Source organism: Hevea brasiliensis, chromosome 18 (assembly GCF_030052815.1).
Source record: "Hevea brasiliensis isolate MT/VB/25A 57/8 chromosome 18, ASM3005281v1, whole genome shotgun sequence".
Taxonomy (NCBI): domain Eukaryota; kingdom Viridiplantae; phylum Streptophyta; class Magnoliopsida; order Malpighiales; family Euphorbiaceae; genus Hevea; species Hevea brasiliensis.
In genome coordinates, this window is record NC_079510.1 from 2,636,547 (window position 1) to 2,654,676 (window position 18,130).

Consider the following 18,130-nt stretch of genomic DNA (forward strand, 5'->3'; position numbering starts at 1 on the left):
TTTTGCTCATGTTAGGGAAGCCCGTTATGAGGGTAAAGTATTTTTATTTCTTTATTTATAAAAATTGATTACTTAATCTTACTTAAGATATTCAAATCACTCGGTACCAATCACGTTGATAATTATTAAAAAGATTGATAGGCTATATAAAATAAAATTTTAGAGATATAATATATATAAAATTATATAATATATTATATAAATTTATAAAGTGAATATTAAATTGTAAATTTTCTTTTATTACCTATTTACTAACTTTTTATTTAGATTATGAATTTATATAAAAAAATTAATTAATTCAATTTTTTTTTATAACTTTACAACTTTCACAAAAAGCTTGATTTCCTCTAACTCTAACGCTTTATATAACAATATCACATATTAACTGAAAATCGAAGGAAAATAGTGTTTTAAATCAATTATTTTTTAAAAAAATTTTATTAACAGAATTATAATATGATTTTGTTGATAACTTAATTTTAGAAAAAAAAAATAAAGATTTTTAACTGAAATTTTTTTATTTATCCTAAAAATAAGAAATTTAGTTTCTTAATTTTCTCATTTTTAAATTAAATTAAATTAAATATCCCAATAAATACATATGAAATTAAGCATTAAGTCATGATGAATATTTCTTGATTTATTGATTTAGCTTAAAATTAAGAAATTTAATTTTTTTATTTTTTAAGTTAAATTAAATTTAAATTAAAAATTTAAAACTAATTTAAATAAAAATTAAAAATAAATTAAATTAAACATCCTAATAATACATATGAAATCAAGAATTAAGCCCCGATGAAATATTTCTTGATTTGTTGATTTAGCTTAAAAATATAAAATTTTTAATTTTTAGACTAAATTTTAAATTAATTTAAATAAAAAATTAAAAATAAATTAAATTAAACACTCTAATAAATACATTCAACGGTATTTTTAACTGACTAAAAAAAAATCTTACCTTAGCTCACCTTTTTTTACCACAGAAATAGAAACTAGTTGAATGATACTTAATGTGGAAGAGGGCTGGCTGCCAATGAGACGCGTCTTTGGAGGATACTGCTCGGTGCTGCCTCATGATGTTTTTGACCCAACATATGAAAGTCACTGGTAAATGGGGTGGTCGTGCATGTTCATGTGCTCTTCTTTCTTCTTCTTCTTTCCTATAAATGCAATGGGATGTTTGCCCACGTTATCTAAAGACGAAAACAAGCGTCTCTCTTGTCCTTTTGTCTGAAGGTAAGAGAAAAAAGGAACCTTTGGAGCGGATCTACAGCTTTATTTTGCGACCTCACAGACCCTTTCTATTTACAGCTTCTTCTTCACAGTCCACACACCTCCTACTATATATTATACGCATTTGCATACGCTCTCCTCTTATTTCTTTTAATCTTATTTTCTTTTCTAACTAGTACAGAAATGGGTGATTCAAGATTTAGTCATCAGTGGTGTTATCTTTTATTTCTAGTCTGTTTATTATTGCTGATCAGAGCAGAAGGAGGTGGCATTCCTATTACTATTGTTGAAACTGCAAAAGCTAAAGGAGCTGGTGAGTTATTTTTCCAATTTGTATTTCTTCTTTTGCTTTATATATTGTTATTATTTTCTATAATGAAATTAATTTCTCTGTAGTATGTTTGGATGGAAGTCCACCAGCTTATCACTTGCAAAGGGGATCTGGTTCTGGAATTAATAACTGGTTGGTTCACATGGAGGTATTAATCAACTTGTAATTATAAACCTTCAAGTAAAGTTATTTGTTTTCAATTTCTTGATTTATTTTTCAGCCATTTTCTTCTTTTATAATGGTGATATATAGGGAGGAGGATGGTGTGATGATATCACAAGCTGCCTGGAAAGAAAGAACACATACAAGGGTTCATCATCGAAAATGGAGAAGACAATGGGTTTCTCTGGCATACTAGGGAGCAAGCAAGCAGCTAATCCTGGTAAAACCCATTTGTTTAATTTTTTTTTTAGATCTATTTATAATCCAATTTTCCTTTTATTTTCATTATATAAAGCTTAATTTGAGTTTTCTTTTTTCCTTACTGCGTTCTGTTTCAATATGTAGATTTTTACAACTGGAATAGAATCAAGATTAAGTACTGTGATGGGTCATCGTTTACTGGTGATGTGGAAGCAGTTGATCCCGTAAGATGATTGAAATATCTATGGATTTTCAGAGCTTTCTTGTGGCTGCATTGGAAAGCTTGAAACACTTGTATGCTTATTATGTGTGTCAATGTTTCTGGATCAGAAAACTCAACTGTACTTCAGAGGAGAAAGAGTTTGGCAGGCTGTTATCGATGATTTATTGGCCAAAGGCATGAAAAATGCTCAGAATGTATGACCCTTTCTTAGGAACATTTCTTGTTTTTTACTTCAATTTTATATCTCGCTTACCTTTCTTCTCTGTTTCTTTGGACTTGTAATTACAGGCTATTCTTTCAGGCTGCTCGGCTGGTGGATTGGCTGCTATTCTGCATTGTGATAAATTCAAATCTCTCCTACCTGCAACTGCTAGAGTAAAATGTGTTTCAGATGCTGGTTATTTTATTCATGGGTAAGTTCATACTGATTAGGACCTTAACTAGGCATGGGTCTATTGTCCGATCCCTCCTCTACCACCATATATATCCAATTTGGTTTTTTTTCTTACTGTAGACTTTTCGGATCAGATTATAATTTGAGCTTAATACATAAAAAGACACATCATAACAATTTTTATCACTATGGTGCTCATTTGCAGAAAGGATGTTGCTGGTGGGTTCGAAATCGAAAACTTCTTTGGTGGAATAGTTGGTTTACATGTACCTTCTACTGTCCCTCTCTCTCTCTCTCTCTCTTTCTCTGATGATTGATTAGTCTTATATTAAGTCTATTAAACTTTTATTTCTTGTCATTACTCTGGCCAATTTGGTGATTTCTTTTGTTCTCTTTTGACAGGGGTCAGTAAAGAGTCTTCCTCCCTCTTGCACTTCAAAAAATAAACCAGAATTGGTATGTGTCGATGGCCATGTCAATATGGATATTAGCACTCTCCATTGAAGTTTTCTCTGTTCTCATAAACACTTTCCTGGTAATATTGCAGTGTTTCTTCCCACAATACGTAACTCAGACTATGCAAACTCCACTATTTGTGATAAATTCAGGCTATGATTTCTGGCAGGTTAGCAAATTTGAGCTTAATTCTCAGTGAAAAGGAACTTTCTGTTACTATTACTTGCGTTTTACACGCAACTCTCTTTCCCATACTATAATCGATGAATTTGAAGATCGTCTTAATGATGTCTTAACTTAATATATTCAAAATTGATGTTGGTCTGTTTGGCATGTCTCTCCTTTGCTTGTTTTCTGATCCTGCAACTTAATATGTTCATTCAGTTAAAGAATATTATGGCACCTAGCGCTGCTGATCCAAAAGGAGCCTGGAAGAGCTGCAAACTTGACCTAACTAAGTGCTCAGCTGATCAACTCAAAACTGTGCAAGGTGAGTTATATCCACATGTGGACCAAACCAATGATCTTGCATGATTTTGAATTTTATTCCCAACTTCTGTTTAATCTAATATACCGTTTCGAATCGGCAGCTTTTACAATTTGATTCAAAATGCAGTAACGCCGTTGATTCGGTTTATTAGTCTATGCTAAAGCCTGTTATGTTCCTGAAACAGAACCTAAATCTTTGATATTTTCAGACATAATCTGAGTTTTGGGAGGTTTTATTTGCAGATTACAGGTTGCAATTCTTAAGTGCATTGAACACTGGAGCTGGCAGCAATCCTTCAAATGGATATTTCATAGATTCTTGCTATGCACACTGCCAATCTGGATCAGCTACTGTCTGGTTAGCAGATAAGTCTCCAGTAGTGGCCAATACAGTAAGTAAAAGACTGCTATATCTCCATCTTCATTCTTGCTTCCCAGATTCATTACTATTACATTTGCACCGATTCTTTCTTCTTACGTACTTATTTTCAGTTTTTAAGTCCTCTTTTATCTGAAAAATATTCTGCAGAAAATCGGTAAGGCAGTTGGAGACTGGTTTTACGATCGAGCCAACTTCCGGAAGATCGATTGCCCTTACCCTTGCAACCCAACTTGTGTCAAACTTGATTCTGATTCATAAGAGCAATCAACAAGTCTAAATTCACATCAACAAAGTGTACAACTTCATGATTCATCATTAAAATGGGCTAAAGTAAGAGGGTGTTTATGATCTATATAGTCTTCATAGCAAATAAAAAGCATTACAAGACTTAGTTCTAATGTTGGGTATCTCTCTTATTATTTATGTTCATTTCTCTCTATCAAGGAAATTGATAGTGTTGGAATCTAAAATTTAATAAAATCATCCTTTCTAGTGAAAATTCATGAGTTCCTGCTATTAGAATATCAAGCCCAAATTACAAAGAATAAAAGGACAACAACTAGAGGCCCGCAACTAGAAGGGCCCAAGCCCACATATCTGCCCCTAAGCTAGCAGTGGGAGAAACTTCTCATTAAGCTTTTGGCTTTTGATCTCCAATACTATCTCTATACACGTGTTAAGATTGGTTAGCACGTGACAGTTAAATTATGATTTATGATTTATTTTAAGTAATTTTTTTAATTTATAAGTCAAATTAAATATTAATTTATTTATAACTTTTATACTTATAAGTAATTTTTAATAATTTATAAATTAAACTAAATGGCCTTTAAATCAAATAATTTTGTTTTGGAATTCCCTCTTCTTGTTATGGGTGTCAAAATAGAATTAAAACTCAATTGAATAATTAAAATATTATGGACAAAATTAATTATGAATAAAATTAAAAAATTATTTTTTTATAGGCATAATATATAATTTTTTTATTTTTTATAATTAAATTTTAATTTTTTTAAAAATTTAATCATTTATTTTAAATTTAAAAGGTAAGATTATACTAGCGCGCATGATAAGTCGCTTTTAAATGAATACAAGAGGATTTAAATTTCAATAAATCATTATTATACAATGTATATAAAAATAAAATTTTTATAACCACTTGCTTATATATGCTGCTAACAACAAAATTACATACTGATTGAGTGTGTCTTAGCATGTAAGGCAGAGCATTCGATTCAAATTGAATTGAATTGAATCAAACTGAATTGAATTGAATCAAATCGAATCGAACAATAAAAATTAAATTAATTAAATTATTATATTTTAAAAATTGAATCAAATCGAAATGCATGAAAAATCGAAATGAATCAAACTGCTTCAATTTGGTTCAGTTTGAAGCAATTAATTTTTGAACTTTGATGATTTTTTTATTTATACTTGATTTTCAAGTTATTTGATCTGATTTTGACCTTAATTTGTGTTAGTAATATGCTCTAGAGCATATCATTTAGTATATATTTTATATATATTTTATTAATAAAATATAATTTCACTTTTCCATTTACATAATGCATTTATGTGTAATAGAAAAAGTCCATTGATATTTTGTTATAAATTCTATTATTAAGTTATTAAGAATATGAGTGACAGTATTTTTAGCACAAAGTATTATAAATTGGTTTACAATCAATGATAATTCACATAGGACATGATTTATCCAGAAAATTTATAATAATATTTGTTCCCAACGTATTTATATGAGATATAAATAAGATAAAATAGTGAGTCTCATGCCATAAAACAAACATGATAAGCACTTATACATGATAAGTAGGCCAAACTAGTGATGTATATGACAAGCACATAGAGTTTACTCTTGTCAATGTATTATCATATATCATATCAATGCATATAATCTTTAGATTTGAGATAACACAGTTATCTTGTATATGGGTGGTTTGAGTTTGATACTGCTTTCATACTTGTATTGTGTATGGATATATGGACATGTGTTGGCTCCTACTAGTTATATATGGAGATAGGTGTTAATCAAGATAGAATCTGTTACCCTAAGTAAATAGGAATAAAAATCCTATATTTATTTAATTATTCTTGATGTTTCAAGTTCCTGGTCATGACAGATAAATTTAGTCAGAAAAGAGTTTCTGACAAGAAAATCTAATTAATTAAGAGCTGAAATTAAAAGAGAACATAATATTCATAGCAAATGGGGTTTGACATAAACCATGACTCCAGTTTGAATTGTGATTTTGTAACAGAGAGATTATAGTGCATGGTAATATATGATTAAAGGTTCATTTAAAGTATTCCTTGTTACTGATTGGGTGGCCATGGCACGCTATGCTAAGTGTCAACCATAGTCTATGAGATGCCTAAAATGATTTAGGGAAATCATTTATGGTAAGAAAGAGTTCTGATGATATTAAAAGTTAATATCATATCTTATTGCCAATTAGTGATGAACCTAGTGAGTCACACACATACACAAAATAATCACCAAGTAAAATATGATTTAATTGATTAATTAAAGAGTTTAATTGATTAATTAAATAGGTTTGGTTTACAATAAGATTGCAAAATCCCTAGCATGACTTGAAACCAAATATGGGTTATTAGATGTATAGTATAAGTTAAATTTATATTTAAAGTATTTAAATATAAATTTAATTATGAGAAATTAATTAATAGAGATTAATTAATTAATTTATATTTGATATAAATTGATTTGAAGAGGAGAAATAATGATTTTGGATTGAGAACTCAAAATTACAACATAAGGGTAATTTAGTCATTTCACATGGTGACATATGACACCATGAGATGGTGACACATGGCATCATATAAGCTTGTCATTTGTCTTTCTATCATGTAAGATAATCAAAGTCAATATTAAGTCTAACTTTAATACTTGGCCTAATGTGATTGAGTCAATTAAAAATAAGATGCAATGAAATGGTGACATGTGGCATAGGGTTTAAGTGACTTAATGACCTAATTATATAAAAGGGAAAAGAAAAGAAGAAACATAACACTCTTATTTTCTCTCAAGTGTGGCGGCACACCTCTCCCTCTCCTCTTCATTTTGTCTCATCAATTCAAAGAGAATTACCCAAAATCCTTTGAATTAAAATTGCTAGAAATTGTTTCTAGTGTCCTATACATACATACTACCTCTCTAAAGGCAAAAACCCAATTTATAATTTGTTGGCAAAGGCTTGACAAGCAAATTAGGGGCTGCCCATTGGTGATCTTGATGTAGACAAGCTAGAAGGACAACACTTGGGGTCCTAGTTGCTTCCTAAAGGTGCCAATTACATCTATAGTGCATCAAAGAGGTTAGTGCTCTAACTTCTCTTTTAAACTAGGTTTAAATGAATTAATTTGTTAATGCATAATCTTGAATGACAAACATAGATCCTAATATATATTAAAAGTGTTTTAATATGCAATTGAGTATTGAAATTAATTAGGCACATAAGAGATATAGCATGATGCATGTAACCCTAGAAGAAAATTTTTGAAATTTAATGCTCTAATGAACTAATCACCATACTTTCGCTCCTTCAATTTGAACCTAGTAGCCATTAATCAATAAAATTAAAAAATTTATATATGTAAAAATATATATAATACATAAATTCTCTATAAAAATAAAGTAATTTAAAAATCAATAAAACAATTCGATTTTGTTTGGTTTAATAATTTTTTTTTCTCTAAAAAACTAAACTCAACAAACCAAAATTTTTAAAATTTAAAACCAAACTGAACAGCATTATCGAATTAGGGAGGCTCGATTTAATTCATTTTATTCGGTTCAAACTGAATAGTGTTCACCCTTATTAGTACATACTTATTTGATACGGCTAGTATCATGTCATTTTAATGTATTAATTATATGAATTTTTCTTATATATATCCAGTTTAACAAAAAACCTCAGACTTATAATGTATTATGATACTCAATTATTAAATACATATTTGTATCTTTGATTAATGGTGAGCATTCCATGGTGAATCAAATATATATAAGAATTTCTCCTGCCTTGTATATATGTATTTTTTTTTTATTTGAAGGTAAAATTTATGAAATTGAGTAGCGAATTCATTTAAATTAAAAATAAAATGTATAGAGGCTCTTTCTATCACTCTTGGGTTGATATCATATTGGATTTGCATTGTAATTAATGAATCTATGAATTAGAGCTAAAATATCACACATTGAAATAATATAAAAGAAATTAAAGGTTAATAATATATTAGGTCTCCTCATTTCAACACCTTAATTTGAAAGTTGGGTTTGTGCTTCTAATATAAATATTAAATTCAACTTCACACTCATTATTTACCATATTCTTATGGTGTCTTTGTGTTTGCCTCATAGGCCTTGACTTTTCATTAATTTGATAACATATTTGTTGCATCACATTTTTGTTGGTGGGCCTAACTCGTGTGTGATAATTTATGTGTGAATATGAATTATACTCAACTCAACTCAACTCAACTAAGCCTTTATTTCAAAAATTTAGGGTCGGCTATATGGATTCGTTTTTTCTACTCTGAACGATTTTGGGTTAAATCTTTAGAAATGTGTAATACTTCTAAATCACGTTGTACTGAATATGAATTATGAATTATATCAAAATAAAAATTTTATTAAAATTATTATAATTTAAATGTAATTTATTCTTATCATTAATTCGTTTATGTATTCTCTATCTTAAAATAAATAAATAAATAAACAAATAAATTGCTAGTGTGTTTGTCGTATGAAGTCTTCGTGATGTCCACTTAATCTTTGACATTCCATTCAATTCACGTTCTTCCCATTGTTTCCGCTAGTAGAGTAATTCATGTGCACTAATTTAATCGTCATTGCCCTCGTGTCCGCCATCTAAGCCTTGACGTTTTATTTAATTAATAGCTTGTTCTTCGCATCACGCTTTTGTTAGTAAGATTTATAACTCGTGTGTGCTAAGTTAATTGTGCCACGTGCGAGTCGAGCCCTTCATATCACCTTTTTTTAAATAAACATTATTTAATTTGAATAAAATAAATTAGACTTTATAATTTAATATTTTTTTATTATCAAATTATATTTTATTTAATGTATTATTATAAGTAAATAATAAATTTTTTATAATTAATATTAGTTACTCTTAAAACAAAAATTATATATACACATAACTAATATGTAATATAGTGAATGATTAAAATTTTATTTCAATTGAATTTATTAATACTTCATTTAGTAGGCTATAATAAAATGTAAAGCATTGAAAATATTTTACAATTTTATTTCAATTAAATTTATTAATACTATGTTTACTAGGCTATAATAAAATATAATGCAATGAAAATCTTTTATTAAATTTTAATTAAAAATTTAATTACATTATCTCGCATTATGCTCATTAAATATAGCATAAATGATTTTAATAATTATTTATAGATAATAGTTTTATTTATAAGACATAAGTATAACATCTTATACCATTATAAAATATAATTAAATGTATTTCTAATATAAATATAAAAAATAATACTCACAGTATCACATGGACTTTTAGAGTTTATATTATATATATATTTACCCAGATATAGGAAATACAAGAATGAATCACTGTTAAAATCATAATAATTTTAACAGAGTCTATTTTTCTATATAAATCATTCATACATTCAATTCACAATTAATATAAGATCTCAAAAAATTAGTCTATGAGGTGCGCCTTAATCACTGACGGATCTTAATTTACAAACCACATCAAATTTAAGACTGTTATACTGTACTAAAAGAGGTGCACCTTTTACTGTTCTTAAAAAACAGTAAAAAGTCACCCCTACCCTTCCCTTTTTTCAATTTATTAATTTATTACTTTATTTCAATTGCATTGAGTAAATGATTTGAATAATTATTATAATAGTTTTATTTATAAGATTTAAGTATAATATTTCATATTATTATAAAATATAATTAAATATTTTTATATATTTATTTATTAATTAATTATATTAATATAAAAAATATAAAAAAATACTCGAAACAGAACGTGAGATATTTATTTAATTTTTTCTTTGATTTAAGTAAAAGACTATATTATTCTAATAATTTTTAAAAAATTATTGTTATTCTCATTTTGACAACCACAATACTTAATGATATATGTTTTTTAGTAATTTTGATAAATTAAGTTTCTTTTAAATACATTTAACAAAACGCTTAAACCATTTAAAAGTTAATTTTAAATAATTTTACCAAACATATTAATTATTTATTTTTAAATTAACTTATAAATTAAAAAATATATTTAAGTTAAAGTTAAAAGTAAGTAATCAAATTAAACACCCTCTTAATGGCCAATAATTTTAATGCATTAAAGGTATTAAACTATATATATTTGCTTAGACTACATTATGAGCTGTATTTTGGGTATATAAAATTTTATTTTTTTCATATAAATGCCACAAATTTCACACAAATTCACATTTTCCCTTCAAGGGCATTTAAAGGGGAAAATAACATGCGTCCCAAAAAAAATTTCCAAAAGGTACGGATTGAAATTCCACCTATAAAATAATAAATCAAACATATGAATAGACATATTGTGTGTATTTGTTAAATCACGTTATCCACTATATAAATGTTAACCTAATATTTGGAATATTTCTCAAAAAATATGTGATGTTTCATAAGTTTTTAATGATACTAATTAACCATGTTCATGATCAACTCCACATTTATTTTTAATTGAATCTATTAAGACAGTTGCTTTTTTAAAAAGATTGTGAAAATGATCATGACTTGAATGAATCTATAAAAATAATGAAAGACAAAAGATGGCTTAGCTATTTGAAAGATATTCATGTAATTTACCTAATTTTTTTTTAGAGGGTTAAAATAGATGGTATATATGATTTATTAGTTGAATATTATCGGCGTATGTTGATGAGATAAAACTCACACGTGAGGACTAAGGTACGCAAAATATTTTAGATATTTATGAGTCTCATCGTTCAACAAGCTCTGTTTGGCATTGCTGTTGAAATTGTTGTTGAGAAAATTACCTTTTTAAATATACTAGTTAAAGAATATTAAAAAATAATTAAAAATTAAATTTGATTAGTTTTAGTCATAAGAATACTAAAATAACAAAACAGCTTTTTTTCAAATTACTTTTCTCAATAGCATCTAAAATTGTGTTTTTATTCAGAAAAACAGTTTCAGATTCTGAAACTCAATGCCAAACAGGGCTTTAGCGCCTGTATAGTATTGAGGTTGAAGGACAAAAACTGTTTTTCAGAGAAAGAGGAAAAAAAATATATCATTTTAGATGTTAAAAAAAGTGGTTTGTAAAAAAAATTATTTTATTATTATGGGGTTTTTATAATTAAAATTTATTAAATTTAATTTTAAATTATTTTTAATATTCTAATATATTTAAAAAAGTACTTTTTCTCGGTGATAGCTTTAATACCAATTACCAAACAAGTCATTAGCCAAGCAAAAAGAGGGTCACAAATGATTATGCAATGGCAGAGAAAGTGGGTGAATACTAGATAGAACACTAAACTAGTATGAAATCCAGATCATTACAAGCACAGACTTGTATAGAAGATTGGATAAAAGCAGAAAATCGACAATAAGAAAATAAAATCGAATAAAGAATAAAGATAATTGGGCCTTTTTAGAATTAAGAGAGCGTAGGTAACTTAATTATCACATAATGTAATTTAACAATTTACAATATTTAAGAATTAATGAAATTTACTGTTGAATTGTTGTTGCAATTTTTTTTTTTGTCTCCAATTTTAAAGAGAATTTTCCCTCCTTTTCTAAAAAAATTATGATTGGTTCAACCTAAAACCAAATCGCACTACTCGAAATTCAAAACTAGAATTGCTATTGAATCAGACTAAAACTGATGCTGAACTGTTTGAAACCATAACCAGTTAGAACCGCTACCAGTCCGTCCGATTTTAGTTCATTCTCTTTTTGGCCTAAACCATTGATTTCGACCCAAAACCAGCCCAGACCCAATCAGTGTCCAGGTTTAAAAAGCTCAATACAAAAACAAGCTAATGGGCAGACTACCGTGTTTGGTTTCCTAGAAGCAAAGACAAGAGCTATATGACTGGAAACTGAAACCACCATCCATTGATGCGTGAATTGTTAGATATTTCATTAAGTGAGAAAGCTTGCTTATACCAACTCACTTAAGATCCATTTGAGATAGATGTCAATTATACATACTTTCACCAGCTATCACTAACAGCTTAACCAAAACAAGTAGGCAATAGTATACAAGAGAACAAAAAAAGATGGAAAAATTATGGCTGATTTAGACAAAAAATAAAAAAATTCAAGTTATTTACAGATGATTTGTAAGGCAAAGCTATGTATTCAGTACTTTAATCTGTGGTATCAACTTTTGAATTCTCCTATGACAGTTTAATTCATGCATACCTGCACCCTCAAGAAAAGGAGGGGATATGTTCTATGCATGTGATTCTATAAAGATGCTGGCCAACGAGCTCAGGAGCTATATTGCATCCTTCTCATCCTCTAACAATTTACTTTCTGATTTCAGTACTTGAATTTGAATTTCATGCCCATTCAACAACATTTGCATTGCTATCAACCAAAAACAAACCATCTCACCAAACTCAAACTTTCTGTTGCTGAAATCCCATTTCGTGGTCCCTACTGCAAAACCAACAGAACCAACCTCCCAAAACACTTTAAACAAAGCTTATCAGATACAAATGAAATCTATTAGCTATGTAAGTGAAGAAGCACATATGCCTGTGTGCAATCACCTTTTTTTTTTCTTTGGGGTCACACACATAAACAAAATAGATAGAGTTAGTATTATAATGGTCAAGACTTCCCTCGACTCTCCTCTTTTTCCTTTTAATCTGAGAAAGTGAGCTTCGTTTATCTACCAGAGCATCTTTTAATGAAATTTTCTTTACGAGTTTTGTTATTATAGTTCTTTCAAATTAGTCATTTTCAAAAATCAGTAATGAAATAGAACCTGGTAAGCTTCTACAGGCATTATCTTTAGCCAATGTTCACAAGTTTGCATAGAGAACAAGTTTCTTAAGCAAAGGTGCCAAACCACCCAAGCAAAGAAATGAATTGAAGGTGGCTTCAGCAACAGAGGTAGATGATGGAAATAGGAAAGAATTGATTTTATTTATGAATAATAATCGAATACAATAATGATGGCAGATGCCCAGCACACAAGTTTGGTGCAATAGTGGCATCTGCTTATTTAGAAGCCTTAATCAATTTCCCTTATCTTTTGCTTCCCACCATCCCACACACCACACACACCCCCCCCCCCCCCCAACAAACTCCCACAATGCTCTTTTGAATAATAAAAATGAAATGAGATGAATTTTGAGGCACTAAAATCTATACTTCTAGGTTATTTGGCTGATTGAAAAGGTTGTCGATGGGGCAGGTTGGATTGCAAGGGTAAGGACAATCAATCTTTTGGAAAGGATTCCTGTCATAAAACCAATTTCCAACTGCCTTGGCAATTTTCTGCATGATATATTTTTGGAAATGAAAAAAAATAATTGTAAGCTTAATAATAATAATAATAATAATAATAATAATAATAATAATAATAATGAGAATAAAACATATAAAAAAGTACCAAGGAGAACACAAATTCTGGAGAATTGATTACAGGGAGAAAAAAAAAAGCTAATTCTTACCGTTTTGCTAAGCTCTGGAGAGTCAGCCATGAACCATGTCTCCTGCATTTCAGTTTGGCAATGGGTATAGCAAGAGTCTATATACAATCCTTGGGAAGAAGAGTTGGCTGATCTATACAATGCACTCAAGAATTGCAACCTAAAATCTGAAATAAACCAGAGATAAATTACCAAGAAAAGTTTGCAACTGTTACATTTTGTAAATGATTTGAATAGCTTTTCTGTCAACTCCAAGAAAAGTTTTGCAGAAATTGCATGAGGGCCCTCCCAGTTATGAATAACATTAGGCAAACGTTTGTGTTTAAAACTGCATGATTAGAATATAAAGGGCAGAGCCAATTCACAGTTGTATTTACAACTTGCTGGATGTTTGTCATGATAATTAGACAATTATCTGTCTTTTTTTTCATTTAATTTTGTGAGATTACTAACAACTCTTCTTCACAATTTCCAGCAAGTTCTTTACCACAACATACTCAAACCAAACAGAAATTTTGACTTTGCAAGATTGGTTAAGTGTATAAATTAGGTTGCCCATAGTTACCTTGCACTGTTCTAAGTTGAATAGGGGAGCATTTTTCTATGTCATGCTTGCAGCCCTTCCAGGTGCCACTAGGATCAGCAACACTTGGTGCCAAAATATTCTTAATCTGAATCAGTTGAATAATATGAAGGATTAAAAACACAAAACAAAACTTAAAATTTGCAAATAGAACCACCTGCTACAAGAAAAATTAGAATGCCTCTGCGCTGTTAATAGAAATTAATTACATAAATATTTAGAGAAAACAATGCTATGGATTTAAGGAAGAAGAAGAAGGACATGAAGCAAAAGTTTGCAATTGACATCCTGAAATTTTACTTTGTACATAGTACAAGAGTTGTTTTCCACTTCAAAGAAAAGAAGCATCCATTTTTTCCTTTCAATTTTAACACTAAGACAATGGGGGAGTCTTATGTGAGAAAAATGTTCAATATATATTTAAGAACAAGAAGCATTAGACCAATGATTCTGACAACTAGTGTATCCCTCTATGGGTATAGACATCTTACAGCAATAATTAATGAGATGAAAAAAAAAGCCATTTTATGTATTAAAAAATCAACGTGTACATAAAGCACTAGTAAAGTGCTTACCTGCCATGAATCATATGCTGCATTTAGAACAAAAAGGGGTGTTCGTATTTGCTGCACCACATATTGTGGGAAGAAACACTGTAAATCAATAAGAAGTATCAGTGAGACCATAGAGGAAATGGCGAAGACAGAGAGAAACATCAATGCACTTACCAATGCAGGGTTTAATCTTGAAGTACAGGAAAGAGGTAAATTTTTTGCTGATCCCTAAAGAAAAGATTAAAAAGTATGAATTAGGAGTCTACTCTTCATTCTAATAGAATGTACCATGGCATTGAACTCTTTTTCTGTAGCTGACATATTATTTTGAACCAGACTATGAGTGGCACAATCTGCAGAGATGAATAAAAATGCAATCCAAAGTAGAAAGAGCGAAAGAAATAGGATATACATGCAATGAAACCACTTGACTGAAGAAGGTTTGTATGTGTGGTGCTCCAGAAACATCCTTCCTGTTATAAAATTTTAAGTGATTAAATTGCAGAAATATGTAAAGTGGCATGCAAAGTTTTGCATATAGGTTCAGGGCATTTGGGCCCATCAATGAGCTTACACATTGATAAAATAACCAGCATCTGAAAGGCATTTTACTTTAGTTCCCATAGGTAGGAGAGCTCGGAAGCTATCACAATGCAAAATGGAAGCCAGTCCACCAGCTGAACAACCAGAGAGAAGAGCCTGCAATGACATATTGCAAGATTAATACACAAGAGTATTAAAATGAGAAAAAAAGAAGTGGGACAAATATTCCAATGGCTCTTACATTTTCAGCATTTTTCATTCCTTTAGCTAATAGATCCTCAATGACAGCAAGAAAAATCCTTGCTCCTCTGAAGTGAAGGTTAGTAGCCTGATCAAATTACTATCTGATTAAAGAAAAAAAATCTGAAATTTTTATTCTGGTTTCTTGCCAATTTTAATTAACTTACAGGATTGACTTCTTGCACATCACCAGTAAAAGAAGCCCCATCACAGTATCTGATCTTAACTCTATTCCAATTGTAGAAATCTACAAAAGTTCGGACAAAATAAAGCTTAAGGAATAGGTGTGAAAGTCAAAATTCAAATCAGAAGCTCTAAACAACTACATAATTAGTAATACCTGGATTAAATTTCCGCCTGTTGTGCATAATCCCAGAGAAAGGAAGTTGTGTGACCATTTGCTTAGATGAACCTAAACGAGTCTTTTTGCGGGCAAGGCAAGTTGTTACATTGTTGCACCATCCTCCTCCCTTAAACCAATGAGAGAAAAGGCATATTGCAATAAGATAAAATGCAAAATCATTCAAGAAGTAAATAACTAATCTTCATCCATCTTTCTAATTGCGTTATTTAGTTCATACTATCAATTATGGTCTTAGCTTAGCTCCTCTAAGCATTGTGGGACAAAAAGAAAAATTAAAATTGATTCTCTGCATCATATATCAATCACAACATTAAGTTTTGTTTGATGAAAGCAATTATTAAATGGTCATCACTATAGAAAACAAACCTCAAAGTGAACCAACCAACTATTAATGCCTGTACCAAACCCCTTATCTAAATGGTATGCTGGAGGGCTTCCATCCAAACAAACTGCAGGATATTTTAGATTCAAAAGATTCAATATTTTTAATTCAAAGAAAAAAAAAGAGTAATAAAATTTAGTTTAATCAGATTATTGCACACTTACCAGCTCCTTTTTCGACTGCATTGTTCAAATAAGTAATTCCCACATAAAAGCCTTCTATCTTCATCAACAACAAAACAAAAACTAGAAGATTCAACCATAGGCCCATTCTTGAATCTACCATCCTGCAAGCAAGCAAATGCGAATACTTTACACAGAAAGTAACATTAAAAAAAAAGAGAGCCAAAATTAAATAAACATAAGTGAACCAGAGAATGGCAATAATAATAATAATAATAATAATAATAAATGAAACAAACATTACTATATAGAAGAAATAAATTTAATTACCAACCACAGATCTATCTATTACTATTGGTAGCTAGATATTTGATAGAAATTCAAATCGTAAAATGAGATTATCTATCAAATAAAGAACGAAAAAACATTGAACCCAAATGACAAAAACGACAACACAATCTACAAGTTTCACCAAAACAGAGGAAAAAGCAAATAAATCATGTATAGAAAACTTCAGCAAAAACTGCAATGCTGGCTAAGCATTTTATTATAGAACAGCTTCCTTCCAATTTCCATAAAGGCATTTGCAAGAAACTTGCATCATTACAATAATAATAATAAAAGAAACACACAAGAAAAGCACAAGTTCTTATTGTATAAAATCAATGAACAGGTGTGTGTACATAAAAGAATTCTCAATAACGAAGTGTTTGCAGATAGAATATGATGCAAACCCAGTTCCATGCATTGGGTGTTGAGGCAAAAACAAGAAACTGTAGTCGATTCTAAGAATGGTAGAGGGTGGTCGAGAGGACGATGGCGATAATTACAGGTTACTGCTGCACTTTCACTTGGAGAAAGCGCTTTTCCGGAAAAGTGTTTTTTTTTTTTTAAGAGGAGCAGCGAACCCAATGGCCGACACTCGTTCACCGAAAAAGCCCACAGCGTACATCAAACAAATGTTTAGCTCCATTTTATATGGGTTTTGATTCGGTTATGGGCTAACAACCCGACCCGACTATGTAGCAGCTACAAAATGGAGCAGTGAATCTTATCCGTTTACGCGCTCTCAAAGTGAGAAAAATAAGCAAGGCAGAGAGTGGCATTCTAAAATTACCATTTAAAATTAGTATTTTAAAAGAATTAATTATATATATTTTTTATTTTAAAAATTATATTATTTAATTTTTTCAATTTTTAGTTTAATTCTTTTCATTATTTTAAAATAATTTTTTATTAATTAAATTAATAAAAAAATAAAATAATTATATTATTCAAATCATAAAAATTAAACAATTGATGGTTTTAAAATTATGAGATTAAATAATTATATTATTTAAAATAAAAAATTATTTTAAAATAATGAAAAAAAATAAACGATTTACGAATTAAAAATAAAAAGTATTTAAGTGATTAATTTTATTAAAATATAATAATTAAATAACAATATTTTTTAAAAATTAGTAATTATTAATTTTATATATTTTTTTTATTTCTGTTTTAAATTTTTTGCTAAATTAATTTAGGCAAATTAACGTGACGTAGAATAGCAGAATTGACGCAACCTCAAAGGTAATATTAAGTGGACATTCCTTATTGTGCCAAATTAACGTAACGTAACATAATTATTATGGATTTTATACCATATTTCGTGTAACCAATGATTGGAAATATTTTGCCTACCTACATAGAAAGATATCGAAATCAACTCTATAGGCAATAATTATGGAGAAATCATTTATTAT

The 18,130-nt window shown here is 29.2% G+C and overlaps 2 protein-coding genes across 5 annotated transcripts; one reads left to right on the top strand and one right to left on the bottom strand.

Annotated features, from left to right (window-relative positions):
* The first annotated feature begins 1,060 nt into the window (after positions 1–1,060).
* On the top strand, positions 1,061–4,370 carry LOC110667215 (pectin acetylesterase 11). 3 transcript variants are annotated; one of them, XM_021827996.2, is made up of 13 exons: positions 1,061–1,236; positions 1,415–1,546; positions 1,630–1,712; positions 1,817–1,946; positions 2,072–2,151; positions 2,258–2,344; positions 2,439–2,563; positions 2,750–2,810; positions 2,947–3,000; positions 3,092–3,169; positions 3,385–3,490; positions 3,733–3,881; positions 4,019–4,370. In XM_021827996.2, the coding sequence occupies exons 1-13, from the start codon at positions 1,167–1,169 to the stop codon at positions 4,127–4,129; spliced, it is 1,266 nt and encodes a 421-aa protein (XP_021683688.1). In that variant the 5' UTR covers positions 1,061–1,166; the 3' UTR covers positions 4,130–4,370. The 3 variants fall into 3 exon arrangements, with proteins under 3 accessions (XP_021683688.1, XP_057996843.1, XP_057996844.1); XM_058140860.1 differs by having other exon boundaries at positions 1,078–1,236; positions 3,733–4,370; XM_058140861.1 differs by having other exon boundaries at positions 1,099–1,236; positions 1,410–1,546; positions 3,733–4,370.
* Positions 4,371–12,212: 7,842 nt separating this feature from the next.
* Positions 12,213–17,327, bottom strand: LOC110667216 (pectin acetylesterase 8). Of its 2 annotated transcripts, none has more exons than XM_058140926.1 (12): positions 16,428–17,327; positions 16,248–16,330; positions 15,858–15,987; positions 15,685–15,764; positions 15,519–15,605; positions 15,309–15,433; positions 15,147–15,207; positions 14,909–14,962; positions 14,756–14,833; positions 14,163–14,268; positions 13,619–13,764; positions 12,213–12,596 (listed from the first exon to the last, which is right to left on the bottom strand). In XM_058140926.1, the coding sequence occupies exons 1-12, from the start codon at positions 16,684–16,686 to the stop codon at positions 12,594–12,596; spliced, it is 1,212 nt and encodes a 403-aa protein (XP_057996909.1). In that variant the 5' UTR covers positions 16,687–17,327; the 3' UTR covers positions 12,213–12,593. The 2 variants fall into 2 exon arrangements, with proteins under 2 accessions (XP_057996909.1, XP_057996908.1); XM_058140925.1 differs by lacking the exon at positions 12,213–12,596 and adding an exon at positions 13,240–13,442.
* Between the last annotated feature and the right edge of the window lie 803 nt (positions 17,328–18,130).